We start from the raw sequence: 25,517 nt of genomic DNA on the forward strand, positions 1-25,517 counted from the left end.
CTTGGGAGAGTTTGGTGCTGATAACACCAAGGTCACGGGTTCGGATCCCTATATAGTGATGGCCATCTCGCTGACTTTGGAGAGCATGGTGCTGACACCACCAAGGCAAGGGTTAAGATCCCCTTACCAGTCATCTTTAAAAAATGAAAAGAAAAGAAAAGAAAAAAGAAATGTCATTCTTAATCTTCCTGTGAAGTCAAACTTTATCAAGCTGAGAAATAAGTTCAATACACACGTTTGCTCACATCTGAGGAGACAGTTTGCACAGGCTGTGGGTTTCTAGAATCTTCTATGAAGGTCACATGGAGTTTATCAGGCCTGGTATGAAGACAACTAGGAATTATAACTTCCATGGCAGTGCAGGTTTTTACAAGCAGCATAAACAGGTCCAGTGAGTAGTGCCCGGTGACTGTGGGTCATTCAGTATAAAAGGTAGCTTTTGTCAATGGCTTTTTGGCTGTTCCTTTTTTAAAATGAGACTTAAGCATGTTCACATGATTTCCAATGAGCCTTCTCATGAAGGTTTTAGAAATGACTTTTTAAATGCCAAAGATTCTTTCTAAGACAGTGTAGTCACCTTGAAATGGTGTCGCCTAGATCTGAAAAATGTAAGTCAAACACAAGGCATATGGCTAAACTGTTTCCTCACATCACTTTGAGATTACCACCAAATATCTCCTGATACCAGTTCTTGTGGACACTTTTGAAAAGTCCATTCCAAGCCTATACTACTTTCTGAGAAGTCACTATTTATTAAGCAGTAAATAATATACCTGTACCTGGCACCACAGGGCAAATAATATTTTGTGGTCACTAATTCACCAGGGCTTATCACTTCATTTGAATTCAACTAATGTTTAGAGAATGCTAGCTTTCATTGTAATGGATATTATGCAAATATGGACCATAGATTAGACATGTGCATTGTCATCAAGAACCGAGACAGATGAAGATAAAATTAATATAAAATATATCCACATATTTAGGTAGGTACATATTAGCCAAAGTATGGCATAAATGATTATGTCATTTTATGCAAAAATGTGATTATAAAGCATGGGTATTGTTAGGCTAATGTTGTTCTCACATTTAAGTTGCCATAAAGTAGTATTCTATGACTATATATTTCTATCTGTAATTGTCACGGAGTTGACCTGCTGCTCTTTCTTTCATAGGATATCAAATATATAGAAGAACTCAGTGATCTTTTATTCATTAAACAAATATTTATTAGAGCAGGATAAATATATAGAAGGATATCAAATATATAGAAGAACTCAGTGATCTTTTTTTCATTAAACAAATATTTATTAGAGCATTGGCTAAGTACAACTCTTTGAGCACTGTTCTGAGGCAAACAAGATGAATGGCATTCTTCCCACACTTAGAGTATTGCCAGGTTGCCAGGACACTGTATTTGTCTGTTTGCATTGTTTGTAACAGAAATACCTGAAACTGGATAATTTGTGAAGAAACAATATTTATTGGTTACAGTTTCAGAGGCTGGAAAGCCCAAAGTCTAGGGAACAGATCTGATGAGGGGCTTGGTGGTGACTCTACAGCAATGAAGTGTGTCACATGATGAATATGGCAGGAGCGAGGGTTGGAGGGAGAAAGAGAGTTTATATCATGTGCAAATATAGACAGGTTTATTTATAACTTTGCAATCTGGACGACTTCATTTAGTTTTCTTGCCTTTCTGTCCTACCTAGAATGTCCAGGGTAATGTTAAATAGAAGTGGCAAAAACAGACATGTTTTCTTTCTAATCTGAAGGGGAAAGCATCCAGTCTTTCATCACTGAGTATGTTAGCTGTGGGGATTTGTGGATACATTTTATCAAATTGAGTAAAATTCTATTCTATTTATAGTTTTTTGAGTTTTTCTTAGGAAAATGTGTTCAAACTTGTCAAAATGCTACTTCTGCATCTATTGAAATGATGATATAGTTTTTGAACTTTATTCTATTGATATTGTGAACTACATTAATTGATTTTTGGATGATAAACCAACTTTGCATTCCTGGGATAAATCCCACTTGGTCAGGTTGCATAATCCTTATATGTTGCTGGATGTGGTTTGCTAGTATTTTGCTAAGGAATTTTCCATCCATATTCATAAAATATATTGGCCTATACTTTTTTTGTGTTGCCAGTTTCTGATTTTGGTATTAGTGTAGTACTGGTCGTAGAGATTAATCTGAGTAGGGGGTCTTTCCTTTTGTGTATTTTGGAAGATTTACTTTAAAAATAATATTAATTCTTCCTTAAATGTTTGGTAGAATTCACTAGTAAACCTATCTGGGCCTAGGCCTTTCTTTGGGTTTAGTTTTATCATTATTATTACTATTAATACAAATTTAATCTCTTTACTTGTTATAAGTCTACTGAGGCTATTTCTTTTTAAATCAGTTTCAATAGTTTCTGTTGTCCTACAAATTTGTCCATTTCATCTTTATTATCTAACATCATCATACAAATGTTTATCATTTTTCTTTATAATATTTTATATTTAAGGCCATTAGTAATATCTTCACTTTAATTTCTACTTTTTCTTTTTCTTCTTTTTTTTTTTTTTTTTTTTGGCAGCTGCCCTGTGCAGGGAACCGAACCCTTGGCTACCCTGTTATAAGGCCGCACTCTAACCAACTGAGCTAACCAGCCAGTCCCTTACTTTCATTTCTAATTCTAGTAATTTGAATCTGTTTTCCCCCATCAATCTTGCTAAAGTTTTGTTAATTTTCTTATCTTTTCAAAGAACCAGATTGTGGTTTCATTGATTTTATCTATTGGTTTTCTGTTCTCTATTTGTTTATTTCCACTCTAATCTTTATTACTTGTTTCCTTCTGTTTGCTTTAAGTTTAGTTTACTCTCCTTTTTCTATTGTCTTAAGGTGAAGGTTAGGTTATTTATTTGGGATTTTTAAAATATAGACATGTATAGCTATACATTTCCCTTTCAGTACTACTTTACCTGCATTCCATAAAATCTATTTTCACTCAAACATACAACCTTTTTGGAAACTAAAACCCATATAAAGAATAAATTAGCATTTCTATTCTGCAAATGAAGCCCAAAAATAAACTAACACGTTGATCTTGAATATGGAAAGCGATAAAGTCAGTTTTCTTGGTCCACTTACTGCAATCTTTTTAATAATAAATGAGTCTGGTTTTTCTGTGTGGTTCAGTGATACATTCATGTCTTATTGGATGGATAAATCAACTGAAAATCTTGGTTAACATTTATAACTTTATTTAGCAAAGCATAGAAAGAGAAAGCCTCTGCTGATGTGACACCATTAAATTAAATTTTATATTTTAAATAAATAAATCATTCTGACCAGAACTGTCTCTTTCAAAAAATGACAAAGTAAATGCTTGGTAATTTACCTGATTCAATTACTCAGTTTTTCTAACCCCTACACATATTTTAAATAATTAATGTCGCAATAAGAAATCATTTTGAAAAGTACATATTCTAAGTCGTGAGAATTTCTCATTACCTTATTCAAGGTCATTTAAAATAGAATCACAGAATTGATGATGTGGTCAATGGTAGAAGACTAAATTAGCCTTCCAAGAAAAGGCAAGAAAGTCATTTGAAAGAATCTTAAGACTCTTTTAATAACGAAGAGTTTTCCAGCACAGAGCAATGCCCAATTCAGGGCTGCCCTGTCCCCACTCTTACTCTTAGGCATGCCATGTGCATGTGTTTGTATGCACGTGTGCACACACATACACAAAAAGATATTCACACAACCTAGACACAGAATTTTTTCTCTAAGTCTATGTGAAGTTTGGGACAATACATAGATTTGAAAATGACATTGTGTCCTAAATTATCTCTAGTAAACAAGTTTAACACAGAGATAATTTGTATCAAAGATGTCTCTGTTCTCTATAATCTTTCTAATACCCAACAGGAAGAAAAATAATTATGGGTCACTTGTTAGAATGCTGACCCTCTCTACTGTCATACACCTTAAAAGTGAGTCATGAGTGATGTCAGCAAAATGGCAGAATAGGAAACCTCAGGCTCCACTCCCCACAAGAGAAAGGTTAACTAGTAACTATTCACAGACCAGGACATCTTTGTAAAAACCCCATTACTTAGAAACAAGACTGAGACACACACGTGATCCACAGAACTTATTGAAAACTAAATTTAAAAGGTAATAATGAATTCACTTCAACTGTGCCATCCCACTCCTCTAAGTCAGCACAAAGAAGACAGAATTCTTCAGGACTCATGGCTTCTACAGAGGTAAAATAGAACTGGAGCAGTGATCCAGCTTCTCTACTACTCCAAGATGCTTCCTAGGAAGCCTCATTCTCACCTCATGGACCATCTGAGGGTAATGGCACAGCTATACCTCCCAGATTAAGATAGAAACAAGGAAAGCAGGAGGAGTCCATATTGCTCAGCAAAGAATCTTTGCAGTACCTCTGTGTTCCTGTCAGCTATGGTTCCCAACTGCAGATACCAGCCAATTGCATAGCTCACCCACAAAGCTCAGCTGGTTACTTTCAGAAACACAATGGGAAGCTCAACCTGGCTTGAGCTCCTAGATGGCTAGTCTTCATGGCCAATGTCAGACTCACCCCAATGGCACTGCCTAAGCAAGGAGATGCCTGCTTCCATGCATTTCAGAGAAACTTAGAAGCAAGACCTATTCTACCCAAAAGTTCAAATAATAGTTCAGTGAAGCCAAAAGCTCACCCAAGGCTCCACTCAGAGAGAGGCAGTCTTTAATTATGAATATCTAAGAGCATATCCTCTGCTCTCCCCTGTCCCAAGCAATGATTCTACCTAACCCTGGAACCCACCTGCAGTTCTGTCCAACTGTAGATATTAAATAGCCAAATTGCTTGGCCAAAGATGGACCTGACTAGTGTTCTTCATAGTACCCAGCCAGCATCTCTGCATGATAGTAGAGCCTAGCCAGTGATCTTGCTGGACATCAAAGCCAAGCCACTAGCTCTACCTGACATCATAGAAAAGCTCATGAAACTATAGACCTGACTACAATCTCTGCCCACATGTTGTTGTAACCAGCTGGCCCTTTCAGAACTATAGGCTAAATAGTGAAGACTTTTCCCTGCAAAAACACCTGTATAGGCTGGAAGAGGTGGCTGTCTCTTCAAATGTGCAGTCAACAATGTAGGAGCACAAGTATTACAAAAAACCAGGAAATCATGACATCTCTAAAAGAAAATAAAGCTCCAAAAATGGTTCCCAAAGAAATGGGAGATCTATGAAATTACTGACAAAGAGTTCAGGGTAATTCTGTTTAAATGTTTAGTGAACTATAAGAATATATGAATGAAATTTAGGAAAGAATACATGGTCAAAGCAAGAAATTTGAGAAAAATGTAGAAACAATTAAAAAATAGAAATCCTTGAGATGAAGAATACAATAAATAACTGAAAAATTCAATAGAGAGCTTCAATAGCAGACTCAATGAAGCAGAAGAACGAATCAGTGAGCTGGATCACAGAACATTAGAAGTTATCCAGTGAGAGAAGCAAAAATACACAAGAAAGAGAAAGAATGAAGAAAGCTTCTGAGAATTACTGAAGACCACCAGAGACCAAATCTTTGAATAATAAAAGCTGCCAATGGAGAAGAAAGAGGAAAAACACCAGAAAGCATATTAAAGGAAATGATGGCTGTCTACTTTACTAATCTGAGGATATATGCAATATTCAGGTACCAAAAGAGAAGTGTCCAATCAAATTTAATGCAAAAATTGAGTTCCCTAAAACACATAATAGTTAGAAACTATCAAAAATTAAAGATAAAGAAAAAATCAAATCTTCAGTTCTAATATGAATTTGCAGTAGCATTCAAATTTTTCCAAGTTCTTAAGATCAGCCTCAAAGACAGAGATCAGCAGTGTTTTTATGTATTTAATTCTGTAGTACAAACAAAATGCATAATACTGATATTCACTATGTCACTGTCACACAATTTATTTTTCCAATTATCAAAACTTTATTCCATAAGTTTATAATTATAAGTTATAGTTATAATACCCTAACAGAGCTGCTGTTCAAGGTTTCAAATATGAAAAGTCTCAAAAAATTGATAGTATTGTGCATTACTTTACATTTGCTATACATGGCTTCACAATGGTTTCTCCTGGTTTCCTTTCCTTGATGAGATTATTATTTTTTTGAACCACTTATGGCTTTTTTTATTTGTATCACTTAGAGGTCCATACCCAGTTGATGCTTAAGAAACTTTGGATGAGTTTATCTATCTCCAGGAACTCTTTCTAAAATGTGCCCAGAAATATATTTCTAATATATAAGATTATGAGTTTCCTTCAATATAACTAAATAGCAGTCAAAATAGTCTAAACAAGACAATTTTATTTTAGACATCTTTTGACATCAGCATACAGATGTCATTCCTTATTCATTTTTAAAACTGCATGTTATCCCATTTTACAGATGTGCTAGAATGTGTTGAACAAGCCCCATGTTGTTACAAATACAGGTTCTTTCTCCGTTTTTTTTTTTACTATTTATTTGTTGATAAATCCACATTATTTGTTCTATAGAGTTACCTAGGGTCTGAATTGTGATGATTACATCCCTGACATGTTCAGCATTTTCTTGTTTCTTACATTTCCTATGATTACTAGCTAGAGTTTAGAGGCCTAATCAGATTTCAGTTTGATTTCTGGAAGGATTATTCTTAGCTGGTGTTTCATGCTACAACTAGTTGCTATATAACATCTGGTCAAATCCCTTACTGTTATTTAAGCAGCAGTTGAGGAGTATTGACTCTATCCGTTAATTCATTATGAATTGCAAAATGGCTATTTCTAATTCTATCATTCCTTCTTCATCTATTGTCTTGAGTGAAAAGAAACTCACTCTCCTCAAATATTTGGTTACCATCAGGTATAGTTCATATAGGAAATGCAGGTTAAATGGTTCTTCCCTTTATTTACCAGTTTTAAGAGTGATGAGTTGGCACCTTAATATTCATAAAAATGGCCAGTGAAGGTTTTTTGTTTTGTTTTTTTAAGTATCATTTTGAACTCACACATTTAAAAATATTTGATGTATTTCAACCCATTATTTCTTTGGTGATTTTCAAATTTTCCTATCTTTGGCAGTAGGAGACTCTTTAAGTTGGCTCATGAGGTGCTTTTGATAGCCTCCTTGCTTTATGGTTTAACAAGATATTTCAGAATCATCTTGCACATTTTCTTTCTTAGACCTGGAATTGGACATTGTCCTAATTGGCCCTGGTTTCTTTAACGGGTAAATGATATTTCAGTATTTAGAACGTCAGATTGGAGGATGCATCACTAGTACATTAATCTAAAAGTTTTTCTTCCATTGCCTGATACCAGAATCATATATTTGTGGGTTATTCATCTCTGTAAAATTGTAAAAAAAATTTTAAAAATTTAAAAAGTAGAAGACTTAAAATAAGTCTTCTGTGTTTTCTCCTGAGATCTGATGAAAAGGTTACTAGTTGAAGGTTCAAAAGGAAAGCTTCAAGGCCTTCTGTGTGTGGTGTTAAGTAAGTCATTTTACTACAGTGTAGAGGATTCTTAAAGCAAATGTACTTCATAGGGCCTGGTTTTCCAAAGCCTTGCAGTTTCAAATATTGACCTTGAAGAGGACTGGAAATTTTCCTCAGGCTATAAATAAAGATAAAGATTTGTGGCACAGCAAGGTTGCTGGCTCAAGGACAGACTAGTTACTGATTGTTATGTAATGATACTGAGAAATTGCTGTAAGAAGGGAATGTTTGCTAGATCAAGCTTTTGTTGGTGGATCACTTAATTATCTAATAGAATGTCATATGACTTGTTTCACTGAAAGTTACCAGCCTATATTTTTAAACTATAACCCCACCTATATTCTCTTCCTGTATCTTCCTGGTCTGGAAAATAAATGCAGGAAGAGAACACCAATTGGGGTTAATTTCCCAACGAAGGCATGCCTCTCACTTGAGGGTTCTGGGGAAGTTAACCACTTCGGGGCTGCTCACTGCTCAGAAGAGATGGGCTTTCAGTAATCCTTTGTGACTCCCTCACCCAGGGGATGTGGGGTGACAAACCCATGGGGGGCAAAGCAAGACTACTCTGAGTCATACATAATTCCTTCTACTTAAAAATAGAGATATTATTACCTATCACAGCTTATATGAGGATCAATATTGAAAGTACTTGATAATAATAGCTAACATTTTCTAGGGGTTTCTTATGTGCCAGTTTTTAAGCTGGGTACGTTACCTACTTTATATCATTAAATCTGTATAAAAGGACAAAAAGTACCATTATTATCTCCCTTTTATGAAGGAGATCACCAAAGATGAGAGAGGCTGAGTATCCTGCTGTTCTCATAAACGGAAGTCAGGATGATCCTAAGAAGCTGAGGTCGTTAAACAGGTTAGAAGCTGAATTTCCTGTCCAAGTACAATTAGCCAAATTAACACCACAGAGAATGTATAGCTGGAAGATCTGGAGAGTGACTGGACATAACCAGTAGTAGCTGTCCAAATTAAGAAAAATTAAAAATGCATTAAATTCATGGTCAGAAGCAGAATGAATGTATTTGGATTCAATTACAAGAATTGAAATAAAAAGTTCTGATGGAATGAAAACTCGGCAACTGGGATTCCAGGTTGAGCTCTTTTACAAACTGGCTGTTTGAGTTTGCCAAGTGATTTATTCTCTCCAGGACTCAACTCTTCACAGGGGAGTTAGAATAGTGATTTCACAGGCTAATGTGCTAGGATAAGAATAGAATGGTAATGTTTGAGAATGACTTTACATAACTCACTATTAATGTGCAAAGTAAAAAACAAAAAACTTTATAACAAACTTACAGGTTCCACTGATCGAGGTTTCCGAATCACTCACTGACTCCTTCATTTAACAATACTTGTTGAACATCTACTATGTGCCAGGCACTGAAGCAAGGAGAGTTCTAGCAGTGAACAAAATGAAGTCACATGTTCTTAGTTTACAGTCCAGTGATGAAAGACGGAAAATAAACAAATAAATGATATATACTATGTCAGGTGGTGATAAATGCTACAGAAGAAAGAATAAACAAGATACGTTACTGGTGAAGGGAAATATTACAGTCCCAGTGGCCTCTTTGCTCTTTCTTGAATACACCAGGACTAGTACCAAATTTGCACCAGCTGATTCATCTGCCTGGCACACACTTCCCCCTAAATATCCTCATGGCTAAATTTCTCCTCTTTCAAGTTTTTGTTCAAAGGGCATCTGCTGGATGAGGCCCAACACATGGAAGGTACCGCCCTTGCCCACACTGTTCTCTATTTTCCTTCCCATAGATCATATCTCTTTCTAATATATGATATAAATTGCTTATCTATCTGTTTAATATCTATCTCCCCCCGCTAAAATGTAAGTTCCAGGGAAGCAGGGCTCTTTGTCTGCTCTGTTCAAAGATGTATTCCAAAGCATAGAAAGTGCTGATAAGAAATAATGCTGAATAAATAATTAATAAACAAATTTATCAATGAGTGAATGAATGGATTAGGAAGGTGATCTGGAAAGTCTTCTGATGTGTTGACTACATAGTAAAAGCTGGACATTTAAAAATTAAAACTTAAGAAATGTTGTTAATTAAATTGTGCTGCATCCAGTTGATAGACTATTATGTGTTCCATAAAAATGATTTTTAAATGACATCTGTGAGCATTACAAAATAACATGAAAACTGCTTGTAATATATAGCTAAGTGAAAAAGAGAGAATGAAAAAAATATGTTTATAGTCATAGAATTATAACAACCACATAAAAAAGTCCTGAGAATAAACGTTAGAAAAAAGTACACTCAGTGTTACCTGTATATGTTACAGTAATTATTGTTGATTTCCTTTGTTTTTCTATTTTACAAATTCTTTATAATGTGATTATATCATCTTTGATGTAAAAATTGATTTTTAAAAAAGTTCATCTATACAATGCTACCTCTCCTTCACGGGATTATAAAAGTTTCTTTGTCTTGATTTGTTTGTATTTTACATTTAGAAATTAGACCTTAACAATGCAATGTACCCTCTGACAAGCAGGGACCGGAGTTGAAAAGAGCACACCTACATCCCAAGGAGATTGTCTCCAGGACAATGAAGTCCTATCAATTGAACATGCCTTTCAAGAGAAAAACACAATGCATAAGTGATTATAAATAGATACATAGCACTAGGCAGTGGAAATTGCCCAAAATCCTGCTTTTTCGTGTGCTTTTCCATTACTTTGGAGATCAAGAGATGGTTGAGGATCAGCAACACATATTCAGAGCTTACAGCCATCTGATATTGGACAAAGGCAACAAAAATCTATATTGGGGAAAAGACTGCCTCTTCAACAAGTGGTGCTGGGAAAACTGGGTATCCATATGCAGAAGAATGAAACTAGATATGCACCTCTCACCATACACTAAAATCAACTCAAAATGGATTAAAGACTTAAGAATAAGACCTGAGTTAACATGATTAAGGGAAAATATAGGTGAAACACTTCAGCAACTAGGTCTGGGCACAGATTTCATGAATATGAGCCCGAAAGCACAAGTAGTGAAAGAAAAAATAAACAAAAGGGACTATCTCAAACTAAAAAGCTTCTGCACAGTCAAGGAAACAATCAACAGAGTGAAATGACAGCCTACACTGTGGGAGAAAATTTGTACTAACTATGCATCCAACAAGGGATTCATATCCATGATATACAAGGAACTCAAGCAATTATACAGTAAAAAACAAAATAACCCAAATAAAAAATGGGCAAAGGAGCTGAATAGACATTTTTCAAAGGAAGACGTACAAATGGCCAAGAGGTACATGAAAAATGCTCAACATCATTAGTCATCAGGGAAATACAAATTAAAACTATAATGAGATAATATCTCACCCCAGTTAGACTGGTTATAATCAAAAAGACGATGAATAACAAATGCTGGTGAGGGTGTGGAGAGAAGGGAACACTACTGCACTGTTGGTGGGACTGTAAATTAGTACAACCATTATGGAAAACAGTATGGAGTTTTCTCAAACAACTACAGATAGATCTTCCATACGATACAGCAATCCCACTTCTGGGTCAGAGGAATGGAAATCATCATGTCAAAGGGATACCTGCACTCCCATGTTCATCGCAGCTCTGTTTACAATAGCCAAGATATGGAACCAACATATATGTCTATCAATGGATGACCGGATAAGGAAAATGTGGTGTATATACACCAAGGAACACTACTCTGCCTTTAAAAAGAATGAAATATTCCCATTTGCAATAAATGAGCCTGGAGAAACAGGTTGAGTGAAATAAGCAAAGCACAGATGGATAAATACCACATGTACTCACTGACAAGTGGGAGCTAAGAGAGAAGAAGGAAGGAAAGAAAGACCACAGTGATGTTTTGCACTTGCAGAGGGAGGGAAAATTCTTTGGGCTACAAAGTGGAATGAGGAGAAAGGGGGAGGGAGAGGGAGGTTGAGGATAATTGCGTCGGGGACAAAGGGTACAAATGCAATTTGTACTAATGGGCACGCTGCCAGTATGAATCTGGCCTTCACATCATGGGCACGAGGGGTGACAATCAGCTTTGTATCTCATGAATATTCATACCCCCCCAAAAAATGTATGTCAGAGATGTGTTATTCCACTCGCTCCTCAGAATAATTCACTGAGGTAGGAATTATATTACCAAATTTCAGATGACAAAATAGGGAATATAAATAACTTGCCCAGGGTAATACACCAAGATTGCTGGTGAAACTATAACTCACATTAGATTCCAAGTGACTGTCAATATACTACTCAATTCTCATATGGGGAAGAGGCAAAAATTTCTAATATTTCTTGTAGGAAATATGAGTTGGAAATAGCTCCTTTGCCTCAGTCAATGTTGCCTCCTGAGAAGCTACATCAGGAATGGTTCTGTGCTTCATGAATCCAGGTGAGAAGCAGAGACCTAGTGTGAACCTGAGGCTGGAACAGAAACTTGGCATTTGGTCCTCTTTTGTGTACCAGTTGACCAGGTCATGCTTTGAGGTGACCCCTTCTGTTAAATCAAATGATTACACTCTAATCTGTCCTTAAAGAAATGGCTTGCTGGAGAAAACAGTTTTTGAAATCAATAATTTAATATTTATATGGGCACTTTCTTGTATGTACATTCATATAAAGACTAAAACATAGTAGCTTTAGTTTAAATAAACACTAAACATTCCAGCAAGGAAGAAAAGTGCATTGATTTTACTCCGAGATCTGGTTTCTCAGCCAAATTGGAAGCTAATAAAGTAGTATGTTTCTATTCATGTTAAGTGACATATATAATGCCAACTTCTAACACCTCTCAATGGAATTTATAAGAGAAATTGTTAAGTTTCATCTCTTCCCTAAGTGCCTTCTTTAGAGGCCATGCAATTCCTTCATTTATCTTACAACTGATCTTCCAATAACCTGCTAAAACCAGCAGACATAGTGTCATTAGTGGGCCAGAAGGGGAAACCGCAGAGCCCGCATCAGCCGACCTCATTTCTCGGCAATCAGCCCCTTCGTATCCTTGATAACAATGACAGGAAAATTTCTCCGCCATCACTGACAGGTCAGTATCAGATGCTTTTCCTTTCACAATAAATTCCCCATCCTCAGAGGCCTCTATGTGGTAACTTGCAGGGTTCAAATGAAGGTAATCAGGAGCTGTCCACATCTTCCTTATGCACCTCCCGTTATTCCTGCAGAGGTGAAAGCTGCACACCTCAGCGGCTCTGCTCACGTTGACTATGTAGCTCCCTAAATCAGAACTCACGAACTGCTTCACCTTTGTACAGTTGACCTAGAAATGTAGAAACAAATATGTGTTAGTGTTTTCCCAGGTACTGATAAGGTTAGAGCTTCTAGGCCTACAGGCAGCTCTTTGGTCTAGATTGAAAGTTATAGCTTGGTTGCAGGTATTGAACACTTAGAATCCTGTGCACAATAACACGGGGGTCGCATATCAGAAAGGGGAAAGGTCTAAGGAACAGGAGATGGAGAGTATGTTAGAGTCAGGCTAACTGACTGAACTTGCAAATGGACCCCAGAGTCAACATATGAAACCTTGTCTTCCTCCAATTCGCGCTGCCTTTTTTTTCTCCTTCTAGCTCCAAGTTAACAAGTGTGAAAAGGAGAGTAACAAGCCCAAATTAGAAGTCGTGCTGAAGCTGCTGTCCTCAGGCCACTTTCAGGTATTTGGTGCCTTTCATGATTGTTCAGAACCTGAATCATCATATTGCATGAATTTATTATGAACGTCAACCTGTAGCCTTCTGGATTTTCCTGTTAATTATGCTCAAACATCAACTGTCCTGGGTCCTACTCTTCTATATACAATTCAAACACAGGATGGCCTGTAAGGCTGACTAGGTAATTCGTATGTGTTGTTTCTATAATGTGTTCTAAAGAGAAGCCACCTGGGTTTAGCACCCAACTTCCCGATGAACCTCTTCTCATGAGCCACATGGGGGCTGGAGTGGAAAGGTCACACCTGGAATGTCAAGAAATGATTCTCTCAATTTCTACCAAATTCTCATACGTGGAGATAGTCATAAATAGTTTCATAAACAATCATCTCGGTGGCAACAAATGGAGTCTGTGAAATTCTAAGAATAATATCAGATGATTATGGACTTGCAAAAATTTAATTTAACAAAAAGTGCTGAGGATAGAAAGGTTATAATATTATACAACAGAGCTATAAACAAATGACATCTGGAAATAGAGAAGGGATCATGATTCACGTGGATTAGTGAAAACTAGGAAGAATTCTTGGAGTATCTAATATCTCAGCTGGGAGAAATTTGAAGAGCTATATAAATCTTATTTTAAATGCTATTAATTTTCAGCTGATTTCCCCATAGAGGAAAAATAGCTTTAAAATGGAGATTAAAAATTTACCAGCTGCTTCTACTTCTTAAAATGGGATAGAACACATTTTAGGTAGTGGCTAAATGCAAGGGCTCCAGCATCAAACTGTCCATGGCTAATGCCAGCTCCACCACTAACTGGCCTAACTACCTGGTACCCTAGTTAGGTTTCTTCTTTTTTTTTCCTCATCTGTAAATGAAGATGACAGTCACTACCTCACATGGCCAGTAAGTGAGCAAACCCAAAACAAAAAATCTCTTAGCACACAGTAAATATTTAACAAATGTCATGTTATGATTACTATCATTACATAAAACTGACAATATTTATTGAGTCTTTTCTATGTACCACACAGCTATTTGGACTTTTATTCTAAATCTGGTTTATTGTGGGGGTCATGAGAGCTTTCATTAGAGTGAGCTCTATAGGGAAACAAAGCAAATACTTTAAAAAAAACATTAAATATACCATCAAGGCATTGACTTACCTCAGATGAAGTTAAATTCATGTCTCCCCAAATCACAATGCCTGCGGCTCCCAAGGCAGCACTTTCTCCAATGGTACTAATTAGATCTTGCTAGATTAAAGAGAGTAGAGTTTATTATTAATATGAATGTAAAGAAAAAACCACTGGGGACTAGGATTAGAGGCTGACCTCAGTATAATAGGGCTGGGACTGAGCTCATACACTCTGTAAAGACAATTCTCCAATTTCTTAGAGTAACACAAATGTTCAATGAACCGATGCTTAACTCACACTCTATAGTCATATGCAAAGACACAAATATTTTTAATGAAAAGCTTATATTTTGCCATGCAGTATATTATTTTGAAGACAACCAGCATGTAAATAATCATCAAAAGTATTTTGATTAAAGTTGACTAGGAACATATACCCACAAACCAGGTCATGTGTAGATAAACCAGAACAGAACCCAAAAGTTTTCCTTCTCCAAAGGCAATCCTCTTAGGTTCCTGTTCCATTCAGAAACATACCCCTGAGGAACTTTGCCACTGCAGTGACTCTCATGGGTTTGTGCCATTTTGATTCCAAGACTAGGCGAAGGAACAAAGCTAAGGGCTTGCAGGCTCTGATATGGTTCAGCCTTTATATTAGGTCCCTGAAATTACCTGTGTTTTATTTCAAAGTATCTCACTTAATGGCCTTTTTCTTTTTAAAACTTATCCTGCCACTGTGATTTTTCCCAATATGGCTAAGATAGATGAAAACAAGATTTCCACAGAAGCAATTTTGGTTTTGTAATCTAAAAGGATTATTGTTTTGGTGTTTAAAGATTAATATGAACCTAGGTCATTTCAGGGGGAAATTAAGAGCTGAATATGTATAGTTGGTTTCCTAGTTTATTAATTTATATTATATTTCTCTACTCTTTAGGACACTGTAAATTCTCTTTTCACTCCAAAGACGAATTTCTACCAGTTATATGCTAGAAAATGTAATTGGGTGATTTGGTAGAAAATGAAAGAACTTTAAAATGTATTTTACCCTTTGCAGTTTATATTAATGTTAATATATGAGAGATAACTCTCTTTATCTGACACTTTTATAATCCACTACTCAAATTAAAAGGTTTTGCAATTTCAGTTTTAAAAGTTTGCTTTGTTTGCTTTTTCTTTCTGAATAATTTTTTGGTAATTTTCAAGAAAGGAAGAGATTTGGGTTTAAATTAATTTCCCTTTCAAGTTCACATCCATTTCTGTTCCCCATGACCATAGTATGTTCTGAACAGGTCAGAACTAACATGACAAGAAGGAGAAGAAGTTTTGTGAGGCTCATATGAGATACTGTAAATGAACGGCTTTTGAAAATTATCAGTGGTATGATGAATAGGGACAGAGAAGGAGCCATCTATGCAAGAACCAGATGGCAGACTCTGCTGGGTCCATATCTATTGTCTCTTTTGGCAAAGACATAAGGGAGCAGAACTACTCTCTTTAATCACTTTGAAACTTTTCTGAATGCTGTGATGTGATATTCACATGGTATGACTAGAGGGGCAGAAATCCCCAGCAAACTTCCTTTGAGTTAGGGCATTGTCATCACAGGAGGAAGGGAACATAGCGTTTACATTTTTCATCTTCAGGTTATTGGTCCATATTCAGTAAGTGTGGAAGCTACAGATGGTTGCAATGAAAGCTGCAACAACCTTCTGATGCTGATGTTAATTTCTTCCCAATATGTCCTTTAGTGTCATTATCAGAGAGAGTTTACTGAGACTGATTAAAAGCGAAATCTTCATGTTGACTGGAAATGAGGAGGCAGTAGCCTATATTAATGCAAATTTCTCACCAAATTAGTTCACTGTTACCTAGCAGAGAGCAGGGTGCTAAAAGAATCACAGAGCAACTATGCTTGGGGGATTAGAAAAGGAATGGCATCAACCAGTGAGGGAAGACACAGATAAGATGCCTCTGGGAATGGATTGGGACCATTTGAGATTGTGAGCCATATCAAGGATTCAGAAGTAGAAGGTAGGGACACCCAGAGGACTCATCCTCCACGCTTGGGTTTCAGTCCCTGATGCTTTCCAGAGTGCATGTAAGTAAGGTACCCACTGTGGGGAGCTGGAGCTTTACTAATGAGCTCCCTTTGTGTGTTACCAGAGGGAACATTAATTAATTACAGGGATGAACATCTTTAAATCTGCAGCCAAGGAAATGCCTTTTTTTTTTTTAAAGCATAGCATCAGGTTATATCTAGGTTGTGTTTACATGTAGGTGGTGTAGGCAATCTGTGTGAAATGAGCAGTTACTGACTCCATATTTCTCCGAGCTTTAGCTGCTGCATTGATTACATTTGTGGACATCCCATGTTAAAGTTCAAGGCTTTGATGCTTGTTAAAACGTGATCCCCATACCACTAACATGTCCGTAGTGCATCTAGTTTTCATATGTGTTCTATCATTGCATTTTCGTAATATTTCTATTAGGTAAGTAGAGCAGGTAATACTGTCCTATTTTGTACACTAAGACACTCAGGCACTGAAGTAGATTTGCTACTTACTGATATATCCTTTTTCTAATATTACTGTATGTGTGTGTGTCTTTGGGAAGGTCAGAAATGGAAACTTTTCATAGTCTTTTAGAGTTTGGTACAAATGAATATCGGGTTTTAAAAAATTTGGAAGCGGGAGCAGGGGATAACAAGAAATTAGTAAAGGTCCACAAAAAATGAATCCATCGTGTAATGATATAGATAAATAAATAAACAAACAAACAAATAAATAAATTCATGAACAAGAAGAAAAATTGGGGTGTAGATTTGTATGGCAGGTAGGGTACAATGGTGTATATACTGCTGGTGTAAACACGTGGAAATAGCTTGCCATTCAGAGAAAAAAAAAAGGTGCAGAATGAGGTGAGACCCAAACTGTTGTTCCTTCTTTCCTGAGAGGGAACAGAAGCATTTCCAAGGCTGTAGTTACTTTTCTTTTTTTAAATTTTATTTTGTCCATATACATTGTGGCTGATTATTGCTCCCCATCATCAAAACCTCCCGCCCTTCTCCCTCCCCCCTTCCCCCCCAACAATGTCCTTTCTGTTTGCTTGTCGTATCAACTTCAAATAATTGTGGTTGTTATATCTTCTTCCCCCCCCCCCCCGGTTTGTGTGTGTGTGTGTGTGTGTGTGTCTGTGTGTGTGTGTGAATTTATATATTAATTTTTAGCTCCCACCTATAAATGAGAACATGTGGTATTTCTCTTTCTGTGCCTGACTTGTTTCACTTAATATAATTCTCTCAAGGTCCATCCATGTTGTTGCAAATGGCAGTATTTCATTCGTTTTTATAGCTGAGTAGTATTCCATTGTGTAGATGTACCACATTTTCCGTATCCACTCATCCGATGATGGGCATTTGGGCTGGTTCCAACTCTTGGCTATTGTAAAGAGTGTTGCGATAAACATTGGGAAACAGGTATACCTTCGACTTGATGATTTCCATTCCTCTGGGTATATTCCCAACAGTGGGATAGCTGGGTCGTATGGTAGATCTATCTACAATTGTTTGAGGAACCTCCATACCATTTTCCATAGAGGCTGCACCATTTTGCAGTCCCACCAACAATGTATGAGAGATCCTTTTTCTCCGCAGCCTCGCCAGCATTTATAGTTCATAGTCTTTTGGATTTTAGCCATCCTAACTGGGGTTAGATGGTATCTCAATGTGGTTTTGATTTGCATTTCCCGGATGCTGAGTGATGTTGAGCATTTTTTCATATGTCTGTTGGCCATTTGTATATCTTCCTTAGAGAAATGCCTACTTAACTCTTTTGCCCATTTTTTAATTGGGTTGCTTGTTTTCTTCTTGTACAGTTGTTTGAGTTCCTTATATATTCTGGATATTAATCCTTTGTCAGATGTATATTTTGCAAATATTTTCTCCCACTCTGTTGGTTGTCTTTTAACTCTTTTAATTGTTTCTTTTGCTGTGCAGAAGCTTTTTAGTTTGATATAATCCCATTTGTTTATTTTTCCTTTGGTTGCCCGTGCTTTTGGGGTCGTATTCATGAAGTCTGTGCCCAGTCCTATTTCCTGAAGTGTTTCTCCTATGTTTTCTTTAAGAAGTTTTATTGTTTCAGGGTGTATATTTAAATCCTTAATCCATTTTGAGTTGATTTTAGTATACGGCGAGAGGTATGGATCTAGTTTCATTCTCCTGCATATGGATATCCAGTTGTCCCAGCACCATTTGCTGAAGAGGCAGTCCCTTCCCCACTGAATAGGCTTGGTGCCTTTGTCAAAGATCAGCTGACAGTAAGTGTGTGGGTTGATTTCTGGATTCTCTATTCTATTCCATTGGTCAGTGTGTCTGTTTTTATGCCAGTACCATACTGTTTTGGTTATTATAGCTTTGTAGTATAGCTTAAAATCAGGTAGTGTTATGCCTCCAGCTTTATTTTTTTTGCTCAGCATTGCTTTGGCTATGCGTGGTCTTTTATTGTTCCATATAAATGTCTGGATAGTTTTTTCCATTTCTGAGAAAAATGTCTTTGGAATTTTGATGGGGATTGCATTGAATTTGTATATCACTTTGGGTAGTATGGACATTTTCACTATGTTGATTCTTCCAATCCAAGAGCATGGGATATCTTTCCATCTTCTTGTATCCTCTCTAATTTCTCTCAGCAGTGGTTTGTAGTTCTCATTATAGAGATTTTTCACCTCCTTGGTTAACTCAATTCCTAAGTATTTTATTTATTTGGTGGCTATTGTAAATGGGCAGGCTTTCTTGATTTCTCTTTCTGCATGTTCACTATTGGAGAAAAGAAATGCTACTGATTTTTGTGTGTTGATTTTGTATCCTGCTACTGTGCTGAAATCATTTATCAATTCCAGCAGTTTTTCTGTAGAGGTTTTAGGCTGTTCGATATATAGGATCATGTCATCTGCAAACAGGGACAGTTTGACTTCATCTTTTCCAATCTGAATGCCTTTATTTCCTTCTCTTCTCTGATTGCTCTGGCTAGTATTTCCAACACTATGTTGAATAGGAGTGGTGAGAGTGGGCATCCTTGTCTAGTGCCTGTTCTTAAAGGAAAAGCTTTCAGCTTTTCCCCATTCAGGGTGATATTGGCTGTGGGTTTGGCATATATGGCTTTAATTATGTTGAGATACTTTCCCTCTATACCTAACTTATAGAGGGTCTTTGTCATGAATGAGTGCTGAACTTTATCAAATGCTTTTTCAGCATCTATAGAGATGATCATATGGTCCTTGTGTTTGAGTTTATTAATATGGTGTATCACATTTATTGATTTGCGTATGTTGAACCAACCATGCATCCCTGGGATGAATCCCACTTGATTGTGATGAATAATTTTACGTATGTGTTGCTGTATTCTGTTTGCTAGTAATTTAGTGAGGATTTTTGCATCTATATTCATCAAGGATATTGGCCTGTAGTTTTCTTTTTTGGTTATATCTTTACCTGGTTTTGGTATCAGGATGATGTTTGCTTCATAGAATGAGTTTGGGAGATTTGCATCTGTTTCAATCTTTTGGAATAGTTTGTAAAGAATCGGTGTCAATTCCTGTTTGAAGGTTTGGTAAAATTCTGCTGTGGTTCCATCTGGTCCTGGGCTTTTCTTTGTTGGGAGCCTTCTGATAACAGCTTCAATCTCCATTATTGTTATTGGTCTGTTCAAATTTTCTACGTCTTCACGGTTCAGTTTTGGGAGCTTGTGTGTGTCCAGAAATTTATCCATTTCCTCCAGATTTTCAAATTTGTTGGCGTATAGTTGTTTATAGTAGTCTCGAATGATTCCTTGTATTTCAGATGAATCAGTTGTAATATCGCCTTTTTCATTTCTAATTTTTGTTATTTGAGTCTTCTCTCTTCTTTTTTTTGTTAGCCATGCTAATGGTTTGTCAATTTTATTTATCTTTTCAAAAAACCAACTTTTTGATTCGTTGATCTTTTGAATTGTTTTTTGGTTTTCAATTTCATTCAGAAAGGATGGATAAAGATTTACCATGCAAACAGAAAAGAAAAACGAGCTGGAGTAGCTATTCTTATATCTGACAAAATAGACTTTAAACTAAAAACCATAAAAAGAGACAATGAGGGACACTACTTAATGATAAAAGGACTGATCCATCAAGAAGACATAACAATCATAAATATGTATGCACCCAATGTTGGAGCAGCCAGATTTATAAAACAAACTCTATTAGACCTAAAGAAGGAAATAGACACTAATACCATAATAGCAGGGGACCTGAACACCCCACTGTCAATATTAGACAGATCATCTAGGCAAAGAATCAGTAGAGAAACACAAAATCTAAACAAGACTCTAGACCAATTGGAATTGGCAGATATCTACAGAACATTCCACCCAACAACCTCAGAATATTCATTTTTCTCATCAGCACATGGATCATTCTCCAGGATAGATCACATATAAAGTCACAAATCAAGTCTCAATAAATTCAAAAAAATTGCAATTATCCCATGTATCTTCTCAGACCACAATGGATTAAAACTAGAAATTAATAACAAACGAACCTCTGGAAACTATACAAACACATGGAAATTAAACAGCATTCTACTTAATGACATATGGGTCCAAGAAGAAATCAAGCAGGAAATCAAAAAATTTATTGAAACTAATGAAAACAATGATACATCATACCAAAACCTGTGGGATACTGCAAAAGCAGTATTGAGGGGAAAATTTATTGCATTAAACGCTCACTTCAGAAGAATAGAAAGATGGCAAGTGAACAAACTAACACTTCACCTTAAAGAACTAGAAAAACAAGAACAATCCAAACCTAAAGTTAGGAGACGGAAAGAAATCATTAAGATCAGAGCAAGGCTGTAGTTACTGAAGAAGGAAGCTTACCCCAGGTTTACTGAATGTGCAGAATGTTCCAGCCTTCTTAACTAATCTTTTGAAATGAACATTTTGTCTCTTAGAGTTTATTATTTCTTCCAAAAGTAAATTTATTATCACTAAAGAAAGGAACTTGTCTGAGCCAAATATAGAAAACAAGATATTTATAGAAGGTAGTATTTAACTTTCAATTCCAGAGTCAAGCTTATTTTATGAAGAGTTACATAACTTCATTAACCCTTCCAGACAGTATTGATCTTCTATCATTCTTTATTCAATTATTTATTGCTGATTTTTCTGGGTAGTACGAATATCAGTTCACAGTAAAGATTTTTGTCTCTTCCTCATCTGTGAATGGTGTCAGGGCCATAGCACTCACCCCACTACATACATGCAGCCACTTCTCCCTCTGATGGACACGCTCCACTGTATACACGCTCCGCACATGCCTACTGGTCAGGGGAGAGCCCTCACCTGGGTGTTTCCTAAGCCTCCTCCTTAGGATGCCTAACACTCAGAACATCTTTGTATTTTAACATGTGCTGGTGAATTTAAATTTGTAATGGTCGAGAAAGAAGAAATGCCTCTATCAAAAGATATTAACCCCCGATATCCAGTAATTTCTTAAACACCATTGCATCGAAAATGTGAAGGCCCAAAGAAGTCTCAACTCTTCTCAATGTAGAGAGTTTACACATAATTATCCAAATCCAAAGATTAGAGTATCACTTCTTTCTTTAGATGTTTCTATTTAAATGGCTAGACTAGGGAAGGGAAAAGAAAGGAGTGAAAATCTGGCTGAAAGATTTTTTTTTAAAAAAAACTATTTTAAAAGATATCCTCAAGGTTTGTATACGGTCTTTGGCAGCATGCAAGACTTGAGTGCGAATAAACAGACAGAATAGAACTTTTATTTGTAAGTTTTAACTTAGGGTAACAAAACCATCTACTAATGATTTAACTATTGAATTTGGAAACTCACACTCCTCTTAACAACTTTCTATTAGATATGGTAATAGAGACAAGGATGACTGGACAGCTACATCTATAGACTCATCCACTGGTAGCAGATTTGCAACTACTTCATGCCTTTCTAAATTTTTAAAAAATTGTTTAATTGTGGTGAAAAACAGGTAACATAAAATATACTACCTTAGTCATTTTTTAAGTGTATAGTTCAATATATTTACATTATTGTTCCTTCTTCTACATTTTATCAAAGTTGGCATTACACATTAAAAAGAAACACTTTTGTTTTCTCTTGATATTTGCGATGGTGAGACCAGACGCAGGAATGTCCTCAATTATATTTCCACAGGTATGAGCAGACTGCTGAATTTTAGAACATCCTCTTCGATTTTCTGAGCTGTTCACCACCAAGGATTTCAATAGCCTTCCAAAATGGCCCATCATAAGGGAAAACAATCAAAGCTGGGACCGGGAAATGAAGTAGGTCTGCTATGTCACTTTAACCCTTTCCAGTCTTACTTGTTCCTTAAAACAGTAATAATACATAAGATAATCAAAATTCAGTTGGCATAAATGAAGTGTCTAAGTGGATGACTAGTCAAGGAAGGTTTATGCTCCTAAGAGACCACTAAGTGGAATTAATTTTTCCAAGAGCATAATTAACAAAGAAATGTGTCTTTTAGTAATAGGGAGAAAATCCCCCACCATAGGGCAAGGAGATCCTTACCTGAGAAAGAAAAAATAAAGGTTCGTCTCTGTACCCTAGCCTTGTGTAGACAAATATGGGCAGAGCGTAATCGTGGGATGTCATGACGGAGATCCTCATGGATTCATGCACCCGAAATTGAGAGAAGCGCAAAATGTTTTCACTATCTGCAAGGGATTTCCTGACACCAATAGAAGGATATAAAGCAGCACTACTGTTCCAGAGCCAAGAGAGCTCATTGTTTCTCAGAACCTCCTCTTCTGGGCATGACCCAGTATAGTTTGGGGCATAGACATTATAATTGTGGCAATCAGGATATAAATAATAACCCCAAAGTCCATTGGGTCGGCTCTTAATTCCCAATTTAATGGTTTCCTTCATGAAAGCTTTTGCGCTTTCTTCAAAAGTTGATTTGGCTAAATATTCAAGGTCAGTAGCTGATACATTCTTTTTCATATCAGAAATTAGCTTTCTTGACTTCTGTCGATAGACATCTTTTGTGTTCCAGTTCCGTGCCCACTGTGGTCGCCAATATTCCCAGTCTATAACAGCAAGTCCACTGAAATCTTCAGCAGGGATGTAATAAGTAATATCTTGGTCAGCTTTTTCCAGATGTCCTTGCAAACTTGTGTTCTGGGGGAGACCCCCATTAATGGGGAATCCCTGTGATGTATACCAGGGATAGTATCCCAATCTGTTGACATAAAATATGGTGACATTTTGTCCCCTGGCCTTGGCCAATGGGCTTCCAATCACCTGAAACATTTTCAAATTTAGTCTTAAATTATATTTTATCAAACACTGATCTGTGGGAGCATTCCACGCGGCTATAAAAGGTTTCCTTTGATAAACTGGAAGTCTGGCAGGTTTTAGAGAAGAGATAGACTTCAAAATAAAAAATATGTGTAGCCATGATGAGAGATGTATTGGGTGAATAACACAAAAACTTATTTGTCCTTCAGATAATTGTTTCATGATAAGGTAAAAATTTTATGCTATGTTCTGCTTTAACGCACGCTGGATGACCTGTGGAGAGATTTAATTTCCTGTTAGTGATAATTCTGAGGGAAAAGACTCAAGTATTGAATGGGTATTATTACTATTTTATATTTATATTTAATAAAAGCAATGTTTTATTTCCAAGCCCTCAAGGAAAGTACTGACCAAAGTGATATTTTATTGCCAATAATAAAAATATACTGATAAATATTTAACAGAATGGAAGACAGAGCAGAGCCACCAAGTTCAAAGTTGTATCCTCAATTCTGCAGCACTGATTATTAACCTGCTTTCTGATAAAAGCTTATTACAGCCAGTAATAAGCATTTATTTTTTTCCTCGGATGAATTTCTCCTCTTTTGAAATATCAGTGTTCTGCAAACTGGCTCTAAGCATTCCAGCAAAAAAAACCCAAAATATTTTAATGGTAGAGGTTTCTTGATTAAGATTTCTTCATAAGATTTTCTTTAAGACTCGATTTCCATTGGTTTATAATATAATTTACTTTATAATATTGTCTTTAAAGCCCATAGTTAATCATTAGTTACTGAATTTTATTACAATTCTATTTGATGTTATTATCAAATAATACTGATGTCCTTTTATCTGAGAAAATGTCAGAACTATGCTATCTCGATAGAACAAAATTGTTTCCTTCTCCTCAAAATTAAGCTTAAGTTTTGTAAATATATGAAAATGACTATTTCAGCATCACTTGTGCTAATGGAAAATTCACTATTATTCAATGTAAAATGCCATATTTTTAATGAAGCAAGACTATTGTGCATTTTTAAGACATGCAATCTTATGTCTTAAAATCTTATGAAAATATGATCATCCTTGTATAAAAGTATATAAATAGACTTTGTCAAAAAGTATTATTTCTCTTTCAGGACTTGAAATTTCTTGCAGCCTAGATCAACAGCTTTCTTGGGAAAGCACACAAAGTCTTGGGGCCACATTTTGAATAAAATATTCCCTCTGTCAACCTGTTTTTAACTAAGCTCCTTAAAATAACATTAAGGTGATTTACATCTTCAGTTTTCTAATTAAAGTTTTTGAACTAAAAAGCAGTCTAGTGGTCTGAGAACTGTTACTTACGTCCTTTCAATGTCCAAAGTTAAGATAACTCAAGACACCGTCTCCCACAAATATGACCCAAGCCATTGACTGGAAGAGCTCAGAGACTAGTCGGGGTAACCAGACGGTAACTAGGGATGGGGAGCTGAGGCTCAACCTCAGGCTTGAGGCCTGGAACAGTATTTGAACAGGAGAATTTGATCCAGGTTCTCCAGCTGCTGGAACCAAATGGAAGGTCAAGCATTTGAGAAGTCAAAGGTGGCAAAATCACATTGTCCTGTCTCAGGGAAACATGGTTTAAAATCAATTTCTGCCTCAGTCCTGACAGGAATGGCTTGGAAACTAGGGTTCACCCAGCTTTGCAAATGGCACCCATCTCTCTGTACAGGCATACATATTTCAGAAATTTGGCCAAGTGGAAATGCGCAGGGATTTACTCCAACCTGTTTGCATTGAAGAGGGATATATTTGTACTGGAAACAGA

The 25,517-nt window shown here is 36.3% G+C and overlaps 1 protein-coding gene across 1 annotated transcript; it reads right to left on the reverse strand.

Moving 5' to 3' along the window:
* Positions 1–224: 224 nt before the first annotated feature.
* On the reverse strand, positions 225–23,929 carry LOC134380889 (hyaluronidase-4). Its single transcript, XM_063101023.1, has 4 exons — positions 22,976–23,929; positions 14,406–14,495; positions 12,455–12,848; positions 225–409 (listed from the first exon to the last, which is right to left on the reverse strand). Exons 1-4 carry the CDS (start codon positions 23,927–23,929, stop codon positions 225–227), a joined length of 1,623 nt encoding a protein of 540 aa, XP_062957093.1.
* Positions 23,930–25,517: the final 1,588 nt, after the last annotated feature.

Source organism: Cynocephalus volans, chromosome 6 (genome assembly GCF_027409185.1).
Source record: "Cynocephalus volans isolate mCynVol1 chromosome 6, mCynVol1.pri, whole genome shotgun sequence".
NCBI classification, from domain to species: domain Eukaryota; kingdom Metazoa; phylum Chordata; class Mammalia; order Dermoptera; family Cynocephalidae; genus Cynocephalus; species Cynocephalus volans.

What these genes read in the sequence shown, in the direction of transcription:
- LOC134380889 (XM_063101023.1), bottom strand. Translation starts at nt 23,929, where the DNA reads ATGAAACAATTATCTGAAGGACAAATAAGTTTTTGTGTTATTCACCCA. An exon ending in CTTTATTTTTTCTTTCTCAG is followed by an intron (nt 14,496 to 22,975) that starts GTAAGGATCTCC and finishes TCTTTAATCTAG; the next exon opens with CAAGATCTAATTAGTACCAT. An exon ending in TGAATTTAACTTCATCTGAG is followed by an intron (nt 12,849 to 14,405) that starts GTAAGTCAATGC and finishes CTACATTTCTAG; the next exon opens with GTCAACTGTACAAAGGTGAA.